The sequence below is a fragment of the Stegostoma tigrinum genome, chromosome 21, assembly GCF_030684315.1.
Source record: "Stegostoma tigrinum isolate sSteTig4 chromosome 21, sSteTig4.hap1, whole genome shotgun sequence".
Lineage (NCBI taxonomy): Eukaryota > Metazoa > Chordata > Chondrichthyes > Orectolobiformes > Stegostomatidae > Stegostoma > Stegostoma tigrinum.
In genome coordinates, this window is record NC_081374.1 from 19,439,602 (window position 1) to 19,463,286 (window position 23,685).

At 41.4% G+C, this 23,685-nt stretch overlaps 1 protein-coding gene across 1 annotated transcript in view; it reads right to left on the minus strand.

Annotated features, from left to right (window-relative positions):
* Positions 1-15,710, minus strand: part of LOC125462679 (C4b-binding protein alpha chain-like) — a 29,977-nt gene extending 14,267 nt beyond the window's left edge. Inside the window, exons 1-4 of the mRNA XM_059653401.1 lie at positions 15,476-15,710; positions 13,184-13,375; positions 12,703-12,799; positions 9,548-9,621 (exon numbers count right to left, since the gene is read on the minus strand). Of these exons, the coding sequence (XP_059509384.1) occupies positions 9,548-9,621; positions 12,703-12,799; positions 13,184-13,375; positions 15,476-15,530 (418 nt within the window). The 5' untranslated portion in view covers positions 15,531-15,710. The remainder of the gene's footprint in view (positions 1-9,547; positions 9,622-12,702; positions 12,800-13,183; positions 13,376-15,475) is intronic.
* Positions 15,711-23,685: the final 7,975 nt, after the last annotated feature.

Here is a 23,685-nt window from a genome sequence, read left to right on the forward strand (position 1 = left end):
TTCAGGCATCAGATATTTGACTGGAGAGAAAGACACACCATCTCCCCTTCTGGAAGTCTGAAATTATCGTTCACAAACCTGTCACCTTCCAGTAGACAGCAAGATAGTTGGTGTCAGGCTGATGGCCCTTATCATCCACAACTGTACACAACAGAACAAACAAATCAACCACTTGTTGCTGGGCACATCTCACTTTGTGCACACCCCTTGGTGCCAGTTCATCTGCAGTCTCCCTTACTCTGAACAAAAAGCAGTGCATACTTGACTTAATGGGTATCAGTAACTTGATTTTAAGAAGTCCATCAATTCCTTCCAAAATTCTTGCTTTAAAAACAAACAAGTCCTTTTCACATTTCACTCCTCAAAAATAGCAAAAAACAGAAACGTGCAGGTTTTATAAAGGCTTAGCTAAAAAAAGAGATTAAAGGAGGAGCAACAGTGAATGGTTCATGTGTGGAATGAACTGCCAGAGGGAGTGGTAGATGCAGGTAAAGTTACAACATTTAAGATACTTGCATAAGTATATGAATAGGAAGGGTTTAGAGGGATATGGGCCAAATGCAGGCAAATGAGACTAGTTCAGTTTGGGAACATGGTCAGCATGGACTATTTGGACTGAAGGCTCTGTTTCCATTCTGTACAGCTCTGTGATTGAGTGTCCTAGGAGGAGGAAGATGGCAACAGTTAGATGAGAATTCAAAGCTTTAGATCTGGATATTTGAATTTACTGCCACAAGATTAAAGAATCAGGAGGTCAGAAATGAAAAACCAGGGATTACAAAGGGCTGGAGAAGGTGAGAGGGATACGGAGGGTCAAGCTTGTGGAGAAAGCAAAAAACTTAATTTTTAACAGCAGCACCCTCCAAGGACCAGCATGCTTGGGTCCAAATTGTGCCTTGGATGTTTGCAAATGTTTCTGGAAGCAGATAGTAAACAGCTGAGGAAACAGCAATGTAGATCGCGTTACAAAGTTGGGTAGAATAATTGTGAAGTAGAAGGCAGGTACTTAAAAAGGTGTCATTCCTTTAAGAGATTTGTGCTTTGTCTGTATTTGGAAATTCTACAAAAAACTATGTCTGTGAGCAGCAGCTGAAATTGCCAGTACAGACGGCTTCAAAAGTGAAACAAGCGTATCAAAGCCTTACAGGTAGCATGCAAAACAGCAGTCTTAGTGTGATCACATGATGTGGAGCTGGAGGAACACAGCAGGCTGGGCAACATGAGAGGAGCAGGAAAAATGGGTACGGACCCATTTCTGAAGAGGAGTCCAGACACGAAACATCAGCTTTCCTGCTCCTCTGATGTTGCCCGTTGGCTGTGTTCATCCAGCTCTACATCTTGTAATCTCAGACTCCAGCTTTGGCTGAATATTGTTTTAATGTTGTGACAATGAGTTTGAATTTGGATAATTAATTTATATGAAGCACCCAGTTACAGGAAGGCAATTGAGTTTATATCTGATGGTGCTGACAACCTGAAACCATTCATATAAGAATTTGATTATGTCATTACGAGTATATAAGACAAGGGCATTTGGGGAATTGGGGAGAGCCATCTGCCACAATTACCTGTAAAGTGATCAAGCATTTTCTTTCTTTTAATAGATTACAAGAGAAAGATGAGCTTCTCTGGATGTTTTGGGGGAATTAGAGGGAAACCCCTACTCTTGTCATAACACATTGGTAATTAAAGTAAAACACAAGCCCCAAAGTGGTCAGCCATTCCATGTTGTAACAATAGCTTACATTGTATTGTGCTGCCCCTCTTTCCAAAGCTCAACAAAAAATATATAGAAACTGGGCCCACTCAAACAGCCACATGAATCTACTTGTGAACTGTGCAGTGCAATATCTGAAGAAACTTCTAAATTCAATAAAATGCAAAAGAAGATGTTGTATTCCAACCAATTCCACATTGCTCAAATCCACAACTTCATCCAGCAGATTACTCCAAACAATGATCGTTTTCTAAGAAAAAACAAGTTTTCAGAATTGATTATTTAGACTAACTAAAATTTATGACTTATTTTGCAGGCTTGAAATGAAAGCTGATCTTATCTCTCCAGCAAGATACCTCAACAATAATTGATCAATTTGAGGTAACCTTTATCTTTTAAGAAATTGCTGACATTAGAATTGAAGTGTCTCTAATTCCCTAATCTTCAAACTATCCTACTGCAATGCATCTCTGCTGTCACTTAGCTGGGACTGCACTTGCCTAGTTCCATTTTATCTATAATAATCATGGCTGGAGTGGGGTTTACAACAGCCTTTCTTGCAACTCATGCACTGTTGCTTTGGCATTCTTCAAGAATTCATTCTTGACTCCCTAATTCTCATCTGGATACGGTCCCTTCATGATATCACCTAAAATAAAGCAATGCCAGCTTTCACATGCACTGATACAGTCCAGCTCTACCTCATTACTGTGACAGACTTCCTAGCTGATATTCAATCCTGTGCCAACAAGTTTGCACAATTATGAAATTAGGGGTTCCAGCACTGTAGCCAGGTAGCAATTGTTTTGCTGAGAATTAAAATCCAAAATCAAGGCATGACATAAAGAATACTACATACAGAGAAGATCACTTTGAATTTTCAAACAAAAACCCTCATCCTTCACTGAATAGTAATGCAAAATAGATATTGTAGATTGCGATCAGTAGCTGGTAACAAGTTGAGGGACTAAAGCTAGATAATTTACTTAAACTGTATGTCAATTTGCTGATGCTAGTAACCACTACCCTGTTGTTGAACAACTGTCATTCAAATTAAAGAATGTCTTCATATGTTTCCACACTTCAGGATTATAGCTACAATATTCTGAGCCTAATTGTTGCAACAACAGTTTGTAAGCTCACTTTGTTGAGCAATGAGAATAAAGTAGTTGTATTACATTACAAAAGTAGACTTTAAATATTAAGAGTCAGTCAATTATAGCACAGTATTCGACATATCGAGTCTGTGGTGACACTCTGCAGAGCAGTACGGTCAGTTCTGACTCTCATCGTGATCCCTGTAACACTGTTCATTGGCTTCCTTTACATACCTATCCAGTTTCCTTCAGAAACCTTTGATTGTTTCACCACTTTCACAGGCAATGAAAACGTAAAAACATTTCTTGATCGCATATTCCCAAATTCTTGTTTATAAAACAAAGAGCTAGCAGAATGTCAAATAATATACCTGAACATACAGTAAAACTTACACAAAAAAATGAATTAAATAAAATGTATAGCAAACCAGTTCACTCAATTTGTTATTTTCATTCTTATGCTCCACATAAGCCTCCTCACAATTGACTAAATATTTGCAAAACAATTGTATATGTAACTCATCCTCATCTTTTAGGACGAAAAAAAAAGATATAGAGTTCAATGAGAACTTAAGTCAATGTCTAATTCTGGAACACCTTCCCAACACTGATCCCTGCAACACCACTCTCAGCAAATTCCCATTAATTTGTGATATTAGTAACAGATCTGTGAGGGAGCCAGTGAGAGGAAAGAGAAAAGAGAAAAGAGGTTTTGATTCTCCCACTTGTTGTTAGGATTTGTGCAAGACGAGCAACATCACAGCTGTACAGCCCTGAGGTCGCTTTGGGTGGATATTCTCTTGAACTGTCATTGTGGGATCAATATTGCTCCCAAGGACAATAACCTTGGCAAAAGAATTCTAACATTTTCACCCAATGAAAATGTTAATATGTACAGGCCAAGGAAGTATACAACATGTAGTCAGGAACCTCTGGTGGAAGATCATCAATTCTGATGGAAGACTTTAATGTTAAACTATATCGTTTTTTTTTGTTTTTCTACTTATTCTACGAAACAATGCTTAACTTTCTAATTCTGTTTCTCTTCCTAAGTTTTTTTGCACCTAACTATCCTGGTGCCTGAGATGTTGCCATCTGTAGGGACATCATACTATTTTCACTGCACTCCTGTACTTCCTTTACACGAGTATGTGTGATAAAAATCCAAAATAAATTTAAATCTAATCAACCTGAAATGCTCATTCTTCCTCTTTGTGCATGTGCCTTAATTGCTGAGTGTTGCCAACATTTTTTAAATTTTGCTTTGGAAAATTGCTGCAGTAACATTTCTACCCATCCTTCTCAGTTTTAACGCAAGTGTTGGGAATAGGATTAACTTGCCTACACTGGCACCCCAGTAATTATGGCACAATAATAGCAAAATATATCTGCTGTTAATGAGAAATCTGTGGAATGTCCTGGACAGTCAGGTTTAGTTTTGATAGCATTTTTGGAAAGCATATTGTATTCACTAACAAACTAACACACAATCAAGGAAGATGATGAAATGTGAGGCTGGATGAACACAGCAGGCCCAGCAGCATCTCAGGGCCCGAAACATCAGCTTTTGTGCTCTAGACCCTTCTTCAGAGAGGGGGATGGGATGAGGGTTCTGGAATAAATAGGGAGAGAGGGGGAGGCAGGCCAAAGATGGAGAGAAAAGAAGATAGGTGGAGAGGAGAGTATAGGTGGGAAGGTAGGGAGGGGATAGGTCAGTCCAGGGAAGAGGGACAGGTCGAGGAGGTGCAATGAGGTTAGTAGGTAGGAGATGGAGGTGCGGCTTGGGGTGCGAGGAAGGAATGGGTGAGAGGAAGAACAGGTTAGGGAGGCAGAGACAGGTTGGACTGGTTTTGGGATGCAGTGGGTGGAGGGGAAGAGCTGGGCTGGTTGTGTGGTGCAGTGGGGGGGGGGGGGGGGAGAAGAGACAAACTGGGCTGGTTTAGGGATGCGGAGGGGGAAGGGGAGATTTTGAAGCTGGTGAAGTCCACATTGATACCATTGGGCTGCAGGGTTCCCAAGCGGAATTTGAGTTGCTGTTCCTGCAACCTTCGGGTGGCATCATTGTGGCACTGCAGGAGGCCCATGATGGGTATGTCATCTAAAGAATGGGAGGGGGAGTGGAAATGGTTTGCGACTGGGAGGTGCAGTTGTTTATTGCGAACCGAGCAGAGGTGTTCTGCAAAGCGGTCCCCAAGCCTCCGCTTGGTTTCCCCAATGTAGAGGAAGCCACACTGGGTACAGTGGATACAGTATACCACATTGGCGGATGTGCAGGTGAACCTCTGCTTAATGTGGAAAGTCATCTTGGGGCCTGGGATAGGGGTGAGAGAGGAGGTGTGGGGGCAAGTGTAGCATTTGCAGGGGAAGGTGCTGGGTGTGGAGGGCAGTGTGGAGCGAACAAGGGAGTCATGGAGAGAGTGGTCTCTCCGGAAAGCAGACAGGGGTGGGGTCGGATTGTAGATGGCGGAAGTGTCGGAGGATGATGCGTTGTATCCGGAGGTTGGTGGGGTGGTGTGTGAGAACGAGGGGAATCCTCTTTAGGGCAGTTGTGGCGGGGGCGGGGTGAGAGGGATATGTTGCGGGAAATGCGGGAGACATGGTCAAGGGCGTCCTCGACCACTGTGGGGGGGACGTTGCGGTCCTTGAAGAACTTGTGACATAGAACATAGAACAGTACAGCACAGAACAGGCCCTTCAGCCCACAATGTTGTGCCGACCATTGATCCTCATGTATGCACCCTCAAATTTCTGTGACCATATACATGTCCAGCAGTCTCTTAAATGACCCCAATAACCTTGCTTCCACAACTGCTGCTGGCAACGCATTCCATGCTCCCACAACTCTCTGCGTAAAGAACCTGCATCTGACATCCCCTCTATACTTTCCACCAACCAGCTTAAAACTATGACCCCTCGTGCTAGCCATTTCTGCCCTGGGAAATAGTTATCTGGGATGTATGGGAGTGGAATGCCTCATCGTGGGAGCAGATGCGGCGGAGGCGGAGGAATTGGGAATAGGGGATGGAATTTTTGCAGGAGGAGGTGTATTCTAGGTAGCTGTGGGAGTTGGTGGGCTTGAAATGGACATCAGTTACAAGCTGGTTGCCTGAGATGGAGACTGAGAGATCCAGGAAGGTGAGGGATGTGCTGGGGATGGCCCAGGTGAACTGTAGGTTAGGGTGGAAGGTTTTGGTGAAGTGGATGAACTGTTCGAGCTCCTCTGGGGAGGAAGAGGCGGCGCCCGACACAATCAAGGAAGCTACTTTAACGAGCGTGTGGCTGCTGCAGCCATCTCAAATGCAATATTTCATATTTTGTAACAAATATGAATCAGTTTTACCTTGACTAATTGGTATAATTAATAAGTATATTGTTGGAGACTATACAGTCATTCAACTTGTACATTGGGATTTTCTGGACAAGAAATTTCCACATGAACCTTACTCTGGCTATAATGTAGTAGCTTCCCAAGGGAAGTTGGTATTCACTTCAAGTCACAACTTTCAGGAATGCAACCACAGCTTTAGGTGAGAGCCCATTGTACCTGACAGAAAAATCTTGTCATCAATCCACCAGTAGCCTTGGTAAATTATGTATGAAGAGATGATGGTGTTATTTCAAAGACTATTTCTCATACCCATTCTCCTGGTTTCTCCCCATAACCTTTGATCTCCTTACTAATCATTCTCCTGGTTTCTCCCCATAACCTTTGATCTCCTTACTAATCATTCTCCTGGTTTCTCCCCATAACCTTTGATCTCCTTACTAATCAAAGACCTATCTATCCATCTTAAATCCTTCCTTCGGTGCCCAAAACTACTCACAGTATTACCAGTGTGGTCCGAGTGGTTACACGTTCTGTAGAACAACTCACTACTTCAGATATCTACATAAAGAACAGCATCCCTTCTGCCTGTGCAGTTTGAAAGGCTGGTGTGCAACCAGACATGTGTTGGTATTCCATGCTTGTCCCTCACCAGCAGTGTAATGGCACAACAGCCACAAAGCAAAGCTCCTCACAGCAGATAGCTGACAGCAGCTGGCAGAAAATTGCTTACACACCCTTGTACATGAGATGCCATTCTCTTGCCTTGTCACTATTTCCCATTCTTGAAAGGTGGAAGATCATCACACGTGACAGTTAGAGAAAGTCAAAAGTATTGAATACTCTAAAGACACTGTTTGATCACAAGTTTACCTTGATGGATGACAGTCAATCAAGTACATCAGTACTGTGGCTTACTGGTTAGCACTGCTGCCTCAAAGCCAGGGAACTGGATTCAATTCCACCCTCAGGCAACTGTCTTTGTGAAGTTTGCACATTTTCCTTGTGTCTGCGTGTGTTTCCTCCAGGTGCTCCAGTTTCCTCCCACAGTCCAAAGATGTGCAGGGTAAGTGGATTGGCCATGTTAAATTGCCCATAGTAGTAAGGAATGTGTAGATTAGGTGGGTTATAGGGGGATTGGTCTGGGGGCAGGGTATACTCTGGAGGGTCAGTGTGGACTTGCTGGGCCAAAGGGCTTGTTTCCACACTTCCACCTGATGACCAGTCTTATCCCTATCCATAACTTATCTTAAAGATTATGGAATTATGATCACTGTTACCAAAATGCTCCCCCACTGAAACTTCAATGACCTGGCCGGGCTTATTCCCTAGTACAAGGTATTGTATGGCCCAGTACTTAGTTGGACACCGTACTGTTTCAAGAAACCCTTCCAGATACACCATTTAATCTCCTGGAACTAAGGAAGTCCTAGTCAATGTTGGGGAAGTTAAAACCACCCACTACAAAAGCCCTGTTGTTTTACATCTTTCCATGATTTGCTTACATATCTGTTCCTCTATTGCCCACTCAATGACTGCACCTTTCTTATTTCCAAATTTTACCCATATGGCCTTGCTGGACTAGCCCTCCAAAGATATTCTCTTTTAGTACAACTGTGACATTCTCCTCAATCGGTAATCCAACTCCTCCACTCTTTTGCATCCCTCCCTATTACACGTGAAACATCTAAACCCCCACAATGTAGAACTGCCAGTCTTGCTCTTCTCTCAAGTTACATCAGAGTTCCATGTGCTAATCCAGGCTTGTAGCTCATCTGCTGCCTTACCTATTATGATCCTGGCAGGGAAGTATATACAACTTAGACTGCCAGTCCCATAGTTTTCATTAATGTGGCCATGCCTTACCTCTACCTTTGTCTTATTAACTGCACTTGCTGACCTACCGTTCCTGTTCCCAACACCCATCACACTAATTTAAACCCTCAAGTGGCACTAGCAAACCTCTCTGCAAGTATTGAAGTACCCCTCAGGTTTAGGCGCAACCCATCTTTCTTTGTACAGGTTCCCCCTGCCATTGGAAGGCAATGGTCCAGATGTCTCAAGGCAAAAGTAGGCTGACTCAGGGCCAGAAGTTGTTGTAGAGGAAGCATGCACTGTCCATCAATACTCCTTTAGCAAGACAGATGGGCATCACAGGGGGTACAGTGCTTTAACTCCCCTTCCAAACTCCATTTTCATTTAACTTCCCTTCCCCCACCTCACCCTCATCTTTGATGGTTTGCCAAGCACATTAAGGGCAATGCAAATGAATTATTCAAACGGAAACATGGGTGATTTCAGGGTGGTAGTTAACAGATGAAAAAAAATCACTGATGATTTAGTGAGTGGAAGGAAAACAACCTTCAGTTGTATGCAAGTGCACTTATGGATCTTTTTGTTAAAAAAAACCTGACGCTGGAATGGTGCGTTAGATTCGTTATCACACCATCTGATGGTAATACTGGGTGACAGTTTCCGGAGTGAAGCCTGGTTTGATTGACCAGTATTATTTTTCTTATTGCTTACCGTGAAAGTCTATCACTGAACAGGTTCGCAATTAAAGAACATAAAAAGGAGGCAGGGAGAGAAGTCAGGAATTTCAAAATTGTGCATTAATTCTTCACAGCTTATCTATGGCTTTCTTAGAAGAATTTTCCCGTTGGATGAGTTCAGATGCTTTGAATCAATCAAGATGCGGTTATCTTTCAACATGCTCAAGTGTCAAGTCATCCGACTCTTGGCCTCTCTTTGCTCAAGCATTCAAGATAGTACGTGCTATGATTTCATTAGACTCAGGTTATTGCTTCATTATACTGAAATGAAGTGCCGTGTGTAGTCATAAAGCCCTATCCAGCTGAGGAAGAATTCTGTACATTTATTGCTGCATTGAGGAGCACGTGCGTTTCCCCCAGTCCTGATGTCACCCTTGAAAGCAGTGCCCCATTTAGAGACAGAGATAATGGGAACTGCAGATGCTGGAGAATCCAAGATAACAAAGTGTGAAGCTGGATGAACACAGCAGGCCAAGCAGCATCTCAGGAGCACAGGAGCTGAGATGCTGCTTGGCCTGCTGTGTTTAGCCAGCTTCACACTTTGTTATCCCCATTTAAAGACAAATGGTTTCAACTGAGTCACAGGTTACTCTGCATCACTCTTCAAACAATAAACTAGTCTCTTGCATAAAATATGACAGGCTGTCTAACATGCCAGCCAACAGACATTTGTGATACAGTGGTTCACAAATCCATGCAGAAAGCTTTGGCTTGGTCACTACTTTTCTACTCTTTTCGGCACATTATCTAACAATCGGCATTGCAACTCCTTGCCAACTACACACACTGCCAATTCACTTTAAAAGTGGATTGATATCAAAACAAGCCAAACTTAAAACACAGAATCGTCACTTACTTTCACATGTTGGGACCTGGCCAGTCCATCCACTAGCCTCGCATACGCGGTAGTTTCGACCAACAATCTGAAAACTGAAAGAGTGAAAACGGAAATCACTCATTATGCAAAGTGTTCAGCGATGAGGATTAAGATCATGCTGAAGTACAAATTATCAAAATAATTTCAGCACTCTGGTCTTGTGTCCTTTTATTGTATTGTGTTACAAGATGAACTATTAAATATCAGAAGAGTTCATTGTTGCTGTACAAGGAGAGAAGCAGCCTTGTACAGTTTTTGTCACAGATCTTTTCACAGATGTGCGTAACTGGCTAAGCCAGAAATTCCTGCCCATTTCTACTTGCCCTTGAGGTGGTGGGGGTGAGTTGATTTTTGAATCACTGCAGTCCATATGGTGGCTAGTTTTCACCCAGCAACAGTTAAAAAAGAATGTACTTCCAGATCAGAATTCTGAGAGACTTTGCGTGGAACTTCCAGGAGATGTACCGATGTACCTTGTATCCAATCTTGTAAGGTTGAGGTTTTTGAAAGTGCTGTTAAAAGAAGGTGTGACAATCTGTTGAAACACATCTTGCAGACAATACACACTGCTGCCACTGTGTTCTAATGAAGCAAGGAGTGAATGTGGAAGGTGGTTGCTGGGGTGATGTCAAACAAGTGGTTTGCTTTGCTTTGGATGCTGTCAAACACGAGTGTTGCTCCACCTCATTCCTCTAAGCCAACAACAAATATGGTTTCACATTCCCAAACTGTGCTTTGCACTTGTTAGACAGGGTTCGGAAAGGCAGGAAGCAACTTATTTGCTAAAAATCAGTCATTTTAAAAACTCCAGTTATGTCAGTAAATGAATTTCCATCTTGCATGGGGAAGTCCGTACTAATGCTTCTTATGATGCAACAAAATTCCAGCACAAAATTGGCAGGTAGTCAGAGATTACCCAGTAGACAGCAAGGATTTTTGTCCACACCAACACTCAGGAAAAGACACAAACAGTTCCCAGTAACCAGAGATTGAAGGGAAGCAATAATACTGCCCAAACAGAGACATTTCCAAGAAAAGCTGTATAAAGGATCAACCATGATCCTACTGAACGGCAAAGTAGGCTCAAGGGACCAAACAGCCTAATCCTATTCCTATTTCTTATGGTCTATTGCTTGATGTGGAATTGGGCAGTCTTCCTCTGGCAGAAAACAGAGTTTCATGCCAGCTCAGGAAGATAGAGAGAACAGCGAACAGAGCAGTCAAGAACAAAAACAAAAGTTGCTGTAAAAGCTCAGCAGGTCTGGCAGCATCTGTGAAGGAAAATACAGAGTTAATGTTTCAGGTCCAGTGACCCTTCCTCAGAACAGTCAAGATATTGTTACCTCCAGCTGCAGAAACCCATTCCCATCCTTAAGAATTGGTAAAGCTACTCCTGCCAGTCACAGGCTGTTTATTTATTTTATGCATCATACTTAAACTGTTATATACCAATAAACTACTTGAAAATCACTTAAAAGCTCAACCTCTCTAAATGTTTGCCAAATCTAAACATTACATTTTATTAATATTTAATTCCAGTTTTAAATAAATTGAATTTAAAACTACCTAGTTGCCATTATGGAATTGAAGCTCGTCTCCAGAGCATTGATCCAGGTTGGGGACAGTTGGACAATACTGTTACCTCTACACTAATCGGTCCCATTGATATTGATGTAATTTGTGCATACTGCTGGCTTTGTATAAAAGCAGCAGTTTAAAAAACTGATTATGAATCTTGTGATCAACTAGAACTAGAACAATACAGCACAGAACAGGCCCTTTGGCCCTCGATGTTGCGCCGACCTGTGAACTAATCTAAGCCCCTCCCCCCTACACTACTCCATCATTATCCGTATGCTTATCCAAGGACTGTTTAAATGCCCCTAATGTGGCTGAGTTAACTACATTGGCAGGCAGGGCGTTCCATACCTTTACCACTCCGAGTAAAGAACCTGCCTCTGACATCTGTCTTAAATCTATCACCCCTCAATTTGTAGCTATGCCCCCTAGTACAAGCTGAAGTCGTCATCCTCAGAAAAAGACTCTCACTGTCCACCCTATATATTCCGCTGATCACCTTGTATGTCTCTATTAAATCCCCTCTTAGCCTCCTTCTCTCCAATGAGAACAGACCCAAGTCCCTCAGCCTTTCTTCATAGAGCCTGCGCTCCAGACAAGGCAACATCCTGGTAAATCTCCTCTGCACCTTTTCCAATGCTTCCACATCCTTCCCTGTAATGGGGTGACCAGAACTGCGTGCAACATTCCAAACGAGGCCGCACTAGCGTTTTGTACAGTTGCAGATGACTTCACGGCTCCAGAACTCAATCCCTCTACCAATAAAACCTAACACACCGTAAGCCTTCTTAACAGCACTATCAACCTGGGTGGCAACTTTCAGGGATCTATGTACATGGACACCAAGGTCCCTCTGCACATCCACACTACCAAGAATCTTTCCACTGACCTAGTATTCTGCCCAAAGCGAATCACCTCACATTTATCCACATTGAACTCCATTTGCCACCTTTCAGCCCAATTCTGCAGTTCATCCAAGTCTCCCTGCAACCTACAACATGCTTCCACACTGAAATTAAATGCTTTCTCTTCATTGTTATCTTAAAGGGATTCAGACTATAGTCAAACAGCAAGTTCACAGCTGCAAATGGCCAGAATGCAGCACCTGGCAGGCAACCAATATATTTGAGATCATAAATCCACAAAGCTGCTCCAAGTTAGCCATTGAATTTGAAGCCTAATTCAGATGAGCAACAGCAGTATTGAGAGAAAACAAAAATCACCCATTATTATAGTGGGTACTGGACCAGATTTGCAATGTACGTTAACCTCAGGCCCAGAACAGGAAACGTAACCTTGGAGTAGTATAAACTGACATTCATTCATGAAACCTTGGGTCCAATACTCACCACAATAAAAATAGATTTTTTGAAATTTGATTCAAAGAACTAACTGCCACCTTCATAGACTGGAGGCAAGTTGTTGGTAAATTGTAGACAAATTATAGTAACAGCATCAAAATGCCATAACCACACCTAAGAAGAAATTAAAGGAACACAAGTTGTCAATAAAAATCAAATAAGTTTCTTTGAAGCATCTGTATACTGAATACTCACCCAATGTCACAATGAAACACAGCTTTACTCCCCAGTGTGGTAGCATCGGCCTCAAAATACCCATTCAGAATCTCTCCTGGATTATCACAGTCTCTTGCTACAGAGAAGAAAATTGGAAAAATGCAGAAATTTCACAAATTTCCAATAAACCTTTCATTTGCAAATTTCAAATAAGACAATGCAGTTTTCCAGACTATCATGCCGCTCTAATTATCAAGTTTATATTTGCTCAGCCATAACTTTGAAAACAAAAACAAGGTTGAAAACTCCCAAATACGGGGCTGTGCTTAGCCAACAGGATAGGCAAATTTGAAGCAATCATTCTTCAGATTTGGATGACACTAGATCAAGAACAAGGAGTCTACATTCTTGGAATACCATTCCTGTCAAATATTTCCTCCTGGATGGCACAGGAAGGGGCAGGGAAATAACATGGGGAGTGAAGTGAAAAGAGAGAGAAGAAATTATTCTGATTACGTACGTTCACATCTGGCCCGTAAAGGAGACCAGGTCGAATCTGCCCGACAAGTAATGGATCTTGAAGATCCTTCCGCAAACGTATAACCTGGGAGACATTTATAAGTGACGACGGTTCCGACAGGAAATGAGGTCCGAGCAAGGAATTGGTTAGATAGAGCACCATTAGCCAGCTGTGGAGGCTTGACACAGTCACCTTAAGAGCACGAAGAGATTCAATAGTCATCAATTAAATCTCTCTTCAAATCATGAGACTTTAATTAACAGCTTAAATCTGGAATGATCTCCCATAAAAAAGATTTTTGTTTCCCCACCCCCACTTTCATGTGGTTCTAATTTTATTAATTTTGGTGCTTTCAATTTTTTGATTTCCTAATCCATTTCAAATCTGTTTCTGCTTCAGCTTTGCCATTCATTATTAAATTTTTTTTTCTACTAAAATTTAGTTCCTCTACATCAGGTATGCAGTGCATTATGATCCAAATGGTGAGCATTCACATAACATAACCAAGCAACACCAACGGAAGAATCCAATGAGCAAGCTTTTCTAAAAAAATTCTTCACGTCAACAATCAAACCAAAATTAAAATAAATTTTAACATGGCTTAACAGACTGTATTCAATCGAAGCAATAAACTTAAGGTAGCATAAACAAAGATTTTAAAAATGTAGTGATACTTCCCTTTGCACATGCGACAAGGATCATAAGCAAAGTCCTTCAAGACTCAGTTTTAGGTTTAGTTAAATTCATTTTAAATGGGATTTCCTCAGATTCCTATCTGAGAGTGACTTTACTCCACCCCACATTCCACAACATGGCAGTTACCAATGATGCGTCATTGAACTTCTTAAACTGAGAACGCCACATGATGTGGAGGTGTCCGCGTCGGACTGGGCTGGGCAAGAACAAAAATCACATGACACCAGTCCAACGGGTTTATTTGAAAAAGCTAGCTTTCTGAGCTCTGCCCCTTCCTCAGGTGTAGTGTGAAACAGGAGGTATAGTGACACAAAACGTATAAGCAGAAAGGCCAAAACCCTGAAAACAGCTTGCTAACTGCCCCCTGTTGGAGTTTCAATTGGTTAGAAAGCCGATTACTAGTGAATACCACAGTCTTGATGATGTGAACTCGCAAGATACCGCGAACCAACTACTCAGGATCACCCTGTAGGTGGTGGACTGTCCCTTGGGGCACTAAAAGCAACACTGGCCAACTGGACAGCATGCTCGGAGAACTGGGCAACTGAGCAGCATCAGAGATAGTAAGAACTGCTGATGCTGGAGTCACAGATAACACAGTGTGGAGCTGGAGGAACACAGCAGGCCAGGCAGCATCAGAGGATAGTATTGGATATTGTAATTTCTCTATTAATTGAGCCGTCCTTAGGAGCCAGGCTGTCTCAGAATGTACTGAACGTTACCTATTGCTCCACCTGAAACCTTGCGGCATTGACGATTGAACACGCGTTAATGAGATAATCCCGCTCAATGGATTGAACAAAAACAAAGACTTCAGCAGTTCTGGCAGCATCTGTGAAGGAAAAAAAGTTAACGTTTCGGGTCTGGTGACCAGGGTCTGAGGAACCTCCAATAGATCGGAGGTTCAGTACAACCATTCTGAGACAGCCTGGCTCCTAAGGACGGCTCACTTAATAGAGAAATGACAACATCCAATACTGTCCCAAATTCAATTCGCATGGTGTAAGTGAAATATGTTGATTACATTGTTACATCAAACGGCTGTTACGAAGAGATAGCAAGTCACTGGACTTGGGAATGATCCGGATAAATGTTTGAAACGGCCACTAAAATCAGAGGCCTCTCACGTTCAGGAGACAACAATCAGCCGCAAGATGCAGAAATTTTGGGACCAGGATGAACAGCCTCAACTTCAATTCACCCAGCCAAGGGGTAGTACAAACTTATTTACCTTCTTGCGCTTGCAAAGCAGATTTTAGATCAGCGAGAGAGACTGCAGGCATTTAAGAACTGTCGAGTTACTCTGCAAGTTAGAGCAAAGACTGATGTGATAAAATTAAATCTTGTGTTTCAACGATTACAACTCCAGTGTAAAATGAGTCTCACTAAGCAAGTCGATCAGATACACATGAAAACAATGCGGACAACCCTGGTACAATGCATGCAGCTCTGATTAATAAACAGTGTGTAAAAACTGAAGCCACGGCAGTGACTTTATTTCATTATCTCTGCTGCTAGTTCCAGAGCCGCGGGGATGGTTCATGACAGACATGACACAGGCCTGAAGCAGCAACGAGGAGCCTGGACGCTGCTTACCCGTTACCCGGGCCACCCAGATGACCAGGAGACCGAGGACCAGCCGCTCCGACATTTCATAACCTGTCAAAATACTGACGGAGATTCGGAAGTTCCTTCCTGAAAATGATTAGACTCCAATCCTGTTGTTCTGTCTTTTCCAGGAACTCAAGCTGCTAAGACAAACCCAAGCCCCTGTGCTGGCTGTGGAGCCAGTCCTCAAACAAACGATTGGCAGAAGTGCGTGGGAGTTTTCTTGTTCAAGTGAACAACACTCAGACAGTCCCCAGTGTACTTAAGGACCTCAACGTGAACATGATATTATGAAAACATTTTGTAAACGCACTTGTGCAGTTAGTGTCTGGTTTTAAATATATTACATTCCGTCCAGTTGGAACTAATCTGAGAGAAGGTAGGAAAAGTGGGCTCACTGTTTGGGTTACTTTTCTCAAGGAACATTCTCGACGCAGAATCATTTCTCAAAATCACTCATTAGGGTCGGCCTCAACCGGGAAGGTATTTCATAGATTTTCTGCTAAATTACCAGCTCTGTATAACGGGGTGTATTCAGGTATCAATCGGGCAATGGGACGTGCGACACAGACAGTTTAGAGTGTAAGTTACACCCTGAGAAAGTAGCAAAGGGAGCATCGGCTTACTAGGCTAGTACCTGGAATGTGATGGGTGGGAAAATTGTTTCAGAGATAGTGGGAACTGCAGATCCTGGATGCTCTGAGATAACAAGATGTAGAGAAGCAGGAAGACTGACGTTTCAGGTCTAGACTCGAAACGTCAGCTTTCCCGCTCCACTGATGCTGCTTGGCCTGCTGTGTTCATCCAGCTCTACAACGTGTTATCTCTTCGTGGGGGTGGGTTTTATGGGGAATTTTGGACAGGGTTGGCTTGTATGCTTTGGAATTACAAGATTAAGAGATGGTTTGATTTTAACATATATGATCGTGAGAGCTCTTGACAAGGTAAATGGGGAGAGGATGTTTCATCTTATTGCAGAATCCTGAACGAGCAGTCGCTGTTAGAACGTTATGATTCATAGAGAATAGGTAAATTTAGTTTCTTTTCTGTTAGCAAGTCAGGGTCTTTGGAATTATCTTCCTGAAGAGGCGATGGAAGCAGAATCTTTGAATATTTTTATTGCGAAGGCAGATGGATTCTTTTTAAGGTTTGAAATGACATCAAAGACAGTTGGGCGAATGGATTTGGGATTACAATCAGATCAGCTGTAATTTTATTGAATGGTGGTGCATGTTAACTTGCTGCTTCCAAGTCATATATTCTTATAATGCTTTATTGAACATTGTTAACTTTCTTGTTACCTTAGATAATTTGTGTTCTTTAACACAAAGGTTCACCAGCTCTGCACCCCTTAGAATTGTGCCAGTTATTTTATCTGTGTTCTTCCTCCCAAAATGAATCACTACACATTTCTCTCTATTAAATTTTAACTGCTGCTTGCTGGCCCATTTTACCAACTTTGATACGTCACTATGAAGTTCTACACTATCCTCCTCATCGTTCAGAATGCTTTCATGTTTCATGCCATCCATACATTTTGAAATTGTGTCTTTTACTCTAACACCTAGTTCATATTGGTGTCCAGCATGGAAAACAGGCTTTCAGTCCAACTTGTTCATGCCGACTAGATATCCTAAATTAATCTAGCCCCATTTGCCAGCATTTGGCCCGTATCCCTCCAAACCGTTCCCATTCATATATACCCATCCAGGTGTCTTTTAAATATTGTACCAGCTTCCATTGTTCCTCTGACTGTTCATTCCATACACCTACCACTCTCTGCATGAAAAATCTGCCCTTAAGTTCCTTTTAAATTTTTCCTCTCTCACCTTAAACCCTTGCCCTCTCATCTTAGACTCCCCTACCCCGGGCAAAAGACCTTGACTATCCATCCTCTCATGATTTTATAAACCTCTATAAGGTCACCCTCAGCCACCAGCACTGCAGGGAAAATAACTCCAGCTTATTTAGCCTCACTTTATAGCTCAAACCCTCCAACCCTGGCAGCATCCTTGTAAATCTTTTCTGAACCCTTTCAAGTTTCACAACATCTTTCCTATAGTGGATAGACTTGAACTGCACATAGTAATTCAAAAGTGGCTTAACCAATGGCAGTACTGCTGCATGTGACCTCCCTACTCCTGTACACAATGCACTGACCAATAAAGGCAGGTATACCAAACTAATAATATGTATCATGAAAAGCAGATATGTTAGACTGACACTTGTGGAACTCCACTATAAACATTCTACCAAGTATTCTCCTGTGGTTTCTCCTGCAAGGATGAGAAGTAAAGGCCTATTGGAAGTAATGAGATGTTTTGAATGAATGTAGAGGATTTGTTGATGGAACTATAAGGAAGTATATCGTTGTAATATAAGTAGCAGATGTATGAGTTGGAATGTGTGGTCATGCATAGACAGAGAGGAATTTGTACGCCTTCTCACAGATTCTCAGCTTGACTTTGAAAGCACCACTCTGTTCCAAACACAACAGCCAAACATGGAAAAATATGTTGAATTCTAGCCATAAATTGCAATTTAGTGCCCTCGACATGAAGGTATCATTTGGCAGAATTATACCTGGCATAATGAATGACATATTTTGGTTGTTGCATTTTAGCCCAGGGTATTTCTGCAAGAGTTCCTCAGGGCTTAGTCTCAAATCACCTTCATCTACTTCATTAATGACCAACCCATCATGAGAGGATAAGAAGAAATTGCTGATAATTGTAAAATGTTCAGTTCAAATTTACCACTTTTCAGATAAAAAAAAGCAGCCTGCGCTTGTAGCAGAGTAAGTTTTTGAGCAATTTTCAAGAATAGATTGATAAATGGCATGTGGCATTTGCACCAACAAAGTGCTAAGAAAACATTATGATACAGACAGATGGTCATACTGGATAAGTAAGATCCCAGAATGAAACCTGGCTTGAAAGACCATGCGTTTACCTTTGCAATTGGTTACTGTGGGACCCTATTTTCTAACCGGGAACAAAGACTCAGGAGGCAGGCAGGATTCAGGCAAGTGGAAGATATTTATTCAAGCAGAAATCGGTTTATATAGGGAGAAGGCCAAAGGATTCTTCCCCGAATCTGGCTTTGGAAGATATATCAATGACATGCCCTCTGCTTTTACAAAGAAATACAGCATTTTTATACATTTTGCATTATGATAATCGAACACAATGTATTCACTGCCCTTTCCATTAATCCAACACCCAATCTTGTGGGACATCTAATCAATAATGGGCACTTCTGTGGACTACACTGGATTGCCATGATTTCATGGTGTGAGCTAGACATTGTAATCTCTCAGCCGTAGGATCTTTCTGTGTATCTTATTCATTTGCATTCCAAAAGTTTAAAGACTATACTCCTTCGTCTTTCTCAGGCTTGTTTATCTGTAAGGACAGGTCAAATTTTGGTGCTGTCTTTTATCAAATTCAGTTACTCCTTTTATTTTCCCTTGGTCACTATTACATAATGTAAAAATAAAAAGTCAGATAGTTTTAACTAATTGCCATGAGGTTAACTTCCGTTACAAAGTTAATTATAAAGTGTAATGTTACACGACTACTTCTACTGTTAGCATTTTATAATTTATGGGTTCTGAGCAATATATCTTGTTTAGGGCATAAGAGAAGGCATCTCCTGAGGCTAGTTAACCTTCACAAATAAGCTTAAATGTTTCTTTAAGGCTTATATTATATTCTGGTTATAAATTGAAACCAACTTCTGTATTAGTGCATTTCTAGCTGGAAATGATATTGCAGGTAACTTCAAAGAGGCAACTATTTGCTACTAATAACTTTAGCTGTTATCCTTACAGCTGCTTAAGGAATTAATCTAGCAGCTGATGTTATTCATTTACTGGGACAATCATCTTTTCATTAATAAAGCTGGAATCGGTCATGTTTCTGTCTCGATGGGAACACACAGGGTTCTTTTACTTACCTTCGAGCAATTCTGTTCAAATGTACCACTGTATTTCACTATGTAAGCAGGCTGCTTAGTTTTGCTTAGCTTCTGACTGCTATCTTGTAAGTCAGCATGGGCTGCTTAGTGTGTTCGGATACCAGTTACCTTACATAGCCTGATACAAGCCACTCCTACAGTTACTGTGACGATTGGTTACTAAAATATTTTCGCACATACCAGCAATTTTCTTTAACAATATGCAAGTTTATTATAAAAGGAAAATAAACAAAACAGTTATCTGTGTATTATATATGCATTATATACTCAGTTAGAAATACCATAATATAAACAGTGAAACAAAGTTTCAACCTGTTGACCAACACTATCCAACTGGTATTCAGTTCCAGGAGTGTTTCACTTGTATACCAACAAGTTTTTACTTAATTAAGTCTTCTCAGTTTATTTTCTTTATCTGTGGAAAAAAAAACAATTATTTTTGAAATCCTCTGGCATGTATCCTTCACAGTTACATAGAGCAGTACAGCAAAAGAACAGACTCCTCTGCTCATTATGTCCGCACCAAGCCTTTCTGAAGAAATTCCATCTGCCTGCACATGGTCCATAGCCCTGTATTACCTGCTTATTCATGTGTCTGTCTTCACTGTTGCTGTTGTATCTGCTTCTATCATCTCCCTGGCAGTGCATTCCAGGCACCTACTAATCTGTGTAAAAAATAATTGCCCAGCCCATCTCCTTTAAAAGTTCCCCTTCTCACTTTAAACCTATGCTCACCAGAATTTGACATTTCCTCCCTGGGATAAAGACTCTGAATATCCACCCTATTCATGTCTCTCGTAATTTTAGCAACTGCGATGGGAGGTCAAAACCACCCTTTCACCAGGACAGGACTGAGAAACTGCCACCTGCAAGTTTCCCTCCAAGCCACTCCTGACTTTGAAATATATGACCGTTCCTTCTCTGTTGCTGCATCTAAATCCTGGAACCAACTCCCTAACGGCATCCTGTGCACACGGACTGCAGCTGTTCAAGAAGGCAGCTTACCATCACCTTCTCAAGACAACTACAGACATGCAATAATAGCTGGCCCAGCTAGAACTGCATACATCGTATAAGTGAATATATAAAAGTGCCTTATTGGGTTGCCCCTCAGCCTCTGATCTTCTTGCAAAAACTATCTAAATTTGTCCAACCTCTCATTACAGCTAATGCACTCCAATCTAGGTAACACCCTGGTAAACCTCTTCTGCACCCTTCCCAAAGTCTCCCTTCCGATAGTGTGGCAGCCAGATTTGCACACAATACTCTAAATGTGGTCTAACTAAAGTTTTATACAACTGCAACTTGACTTGCCAACTTTTATAATCAATTCCCTGACCAATGAAGGTAGCCTTGCTGTATGCCTGCTCTACCACCTTATCCACTTGTATTGCTACTTTCAGGGAGTGATGGATTTGCCTCCAAGATCAATCTCTATATCAATCCTCCTAAGGGTCCCGCCATTGACTGCATACTTTCCTCCAGCCTAAACTTTGTTTCAGTTTAATAACTTAAAAAATTTCGATCCAAGTCTACTGTCTTGGAAACTTCACAAACGAAAACACTTTTGAGATAACCAGTTTTCCTGAACTGAAACTTGATTATCTTGGCACAATAAAATTAAAATTTGTTTTGAACAATAGAAAAACTGCAGAATAGAAAGGGGCAATTTGGCCCATCATGTCTATGATGGCTGTGTAAACCGCTGTTTTGATCTCACATTATAGTACCTGATTTGTAGTATTGCAGATTACAATGCTTCAGGTACCGATCCACATTTCTTTTAAATGAGTTGAGGGTTTCTGTATTAATCTGTGCAATTAATTCTAGATATTTACCATCCTTTGGGTGAAAAACTTTTTCCTCAGAATATTATGCTGCTCTTTTTACTTCTGACTGGAAACAAGTGATCAACAAGCCAGAAGAAAACAGCAAGATCGAAGTCTGGTGCTTTACTAATTGCTTATGTACATTTAGCCAGTGTTAATAAATAGCAGACAGAAAAAGAAATGTACTCTAAATGCCAGAAGTCTGAGCTGAAAACAATGCTTAAATTTCACAACAGGGCGGGTAACAATTTACAGCTGTGCAGTTCCAATATTTTCCATCTTTAGTGACATTTTGTGTTGGATACATGCACCACATTGAGGGGTTTAGGGTGTGCACAAGCAAACGACAGCTGAGTTATAACCTTACATCACTGTTCTATTCAAAACATCTGGATTGGTGGATGGAAAAAAGTGTTTTTTTTAAATATTAAATTAAAATGTGAAAGAATAATACAAAGAAAAACCATGCATGGCTAGCTGTCAAAGTTGTTTCCAGTGGTTTGGTGTGCAGTGCAATTGCAAGGGTGGATGACATATTTCCCCTTATCACTATAGATGTGAGTCAAAATATATTTACTGTCTGGTCAATGTATAATAGTGTTCCATATATCGAATCATAGAGTTGTACAGAATGGAAAAAAAAACCCTTCTGTCCAACCCATCCATGCCAATCAGATATCCTAATCCAATTTGCAAACCTATCCCCACTAGTCTTGGACTCTCCTACCCTTGAAAAAAGACCTTGGCTATTCACCCTATGCATGCCCCTCATGATTTTATAAACATTTGTAGGATCACCTTGCAGTCTCCAATGCTCCAGGGAGAATAACTGCAATCTATTCAGCTTCTCCCTATAGCTCAAACCCTCCAACCCTGGTGACATCCTTATAAATCTTTTCTAAACCCTTTCAAGTTTCACAATATACTTCCTATAGTATGGAGAGTAGAATTGAATGCAGTATTCCAAAAGTGACTTAATTAATGTCTTGTGCAGCTGCAGCATCACCTCCCCATTCCTACACTCAATGCACTGACCAATAAGGGCAAGTGTACCAAATGCCTTCTTCACTATCCTGTCTCCACCTTTAAGGAACTATAAACCTGCACCCCAAAGTCTCTTTGTTCAGCAATACTGTCCAGGTCCCAAAATTTATTTGTACAAGCCCTGCCCTGATGTGTTATATCAAAAATATAGCACCCCGTGTTTATCTAAATTAAACTCTATCTGCCACTCCTCAGCCCATCAGATCAAGGTTCCACAGACCCTGAGATAATCTTGTTCACTGTCCACTACGCCACCAATTTTAGTGCCATCCGCAAACTTACTAACCATTCCTCCCATGTTCGTGTACAAATCATTAGTATAAGTCACAAAAAACAGTGGACCCAGCACCGATCCTTACGACTCCGCCCCCCCCGCCCCGGTGGTCACAGACTTTATAGAAATATCATGGCACATAGAGGGAAATGTTACTTTCAGCTCATGCTGTCTTTTGCGTGTGTAATCAATGTTTCATGAAACTTAAAATGCTCGAAAAAACGCAATAAATTTGGTAGCTAGTAAAATTGTGAACTTTTGTGAATCCGGATTGTCGCTGCAAAAACTGCAACAATTAGGGGGATTTCCAGCCACATTTTCGCTCTGATAAACCTGGAGTTAGTGCTGTGTCTTCAAAATCTGCTGCCAGTAACAATAAACCAGTGAAAATTATGTGTTTCCCCTCCTCTTTCTGGAGGTAGTATGAATGTCAGAAGAGTTCCTGTTTCTAACAACAAAGTTTCATGAAATCTGGTCAATCTGTGTCGTCGGGTGGTGACTATAGACATATCGTCAGCCAATGTTTTTGTTCCATTTTTAAAATCATTTCAATCCATGGAAGTTCCAAGTATTACATCAAACAATGGGATTCAAGATCAATTATCCATATTTTATATCACTATGCCTAGAATAGAATTATAGATGTGTAGGTAGAGTCTGATTATATTACAGATCTGTGATTGCAGTATAACAAAAGGTAGGCATTTGTAATGTGGCAGAATAGTAGATCGTGTTCAGTAGTGCCGCACATCTATGGATAGTAAAATTACAGAATTGTAGGCAGTGTAAACTGTAGTAATATTACAGATCTGGAAGTACTGTATGAGGAATATTACAGGGCTGTTGGTCTTGCACTATGGTATTGCATTCCACATGACTCTGATTTTGTCGAGTGTCAAAAGGCAGAATTAAACTGACACCCGAAGCAAAGGCTTGGCTTCCACAGCCGACATAGCAAGTCCAAATGATTTTCCAAGTGAGTCACTTCTTTATTTATCTCTGTTTTCAGGAACCAATGAGCCCCGGTGTGCATGATAAGCATGCAATCATTTTTAATTTTGGCAGCGCGTATG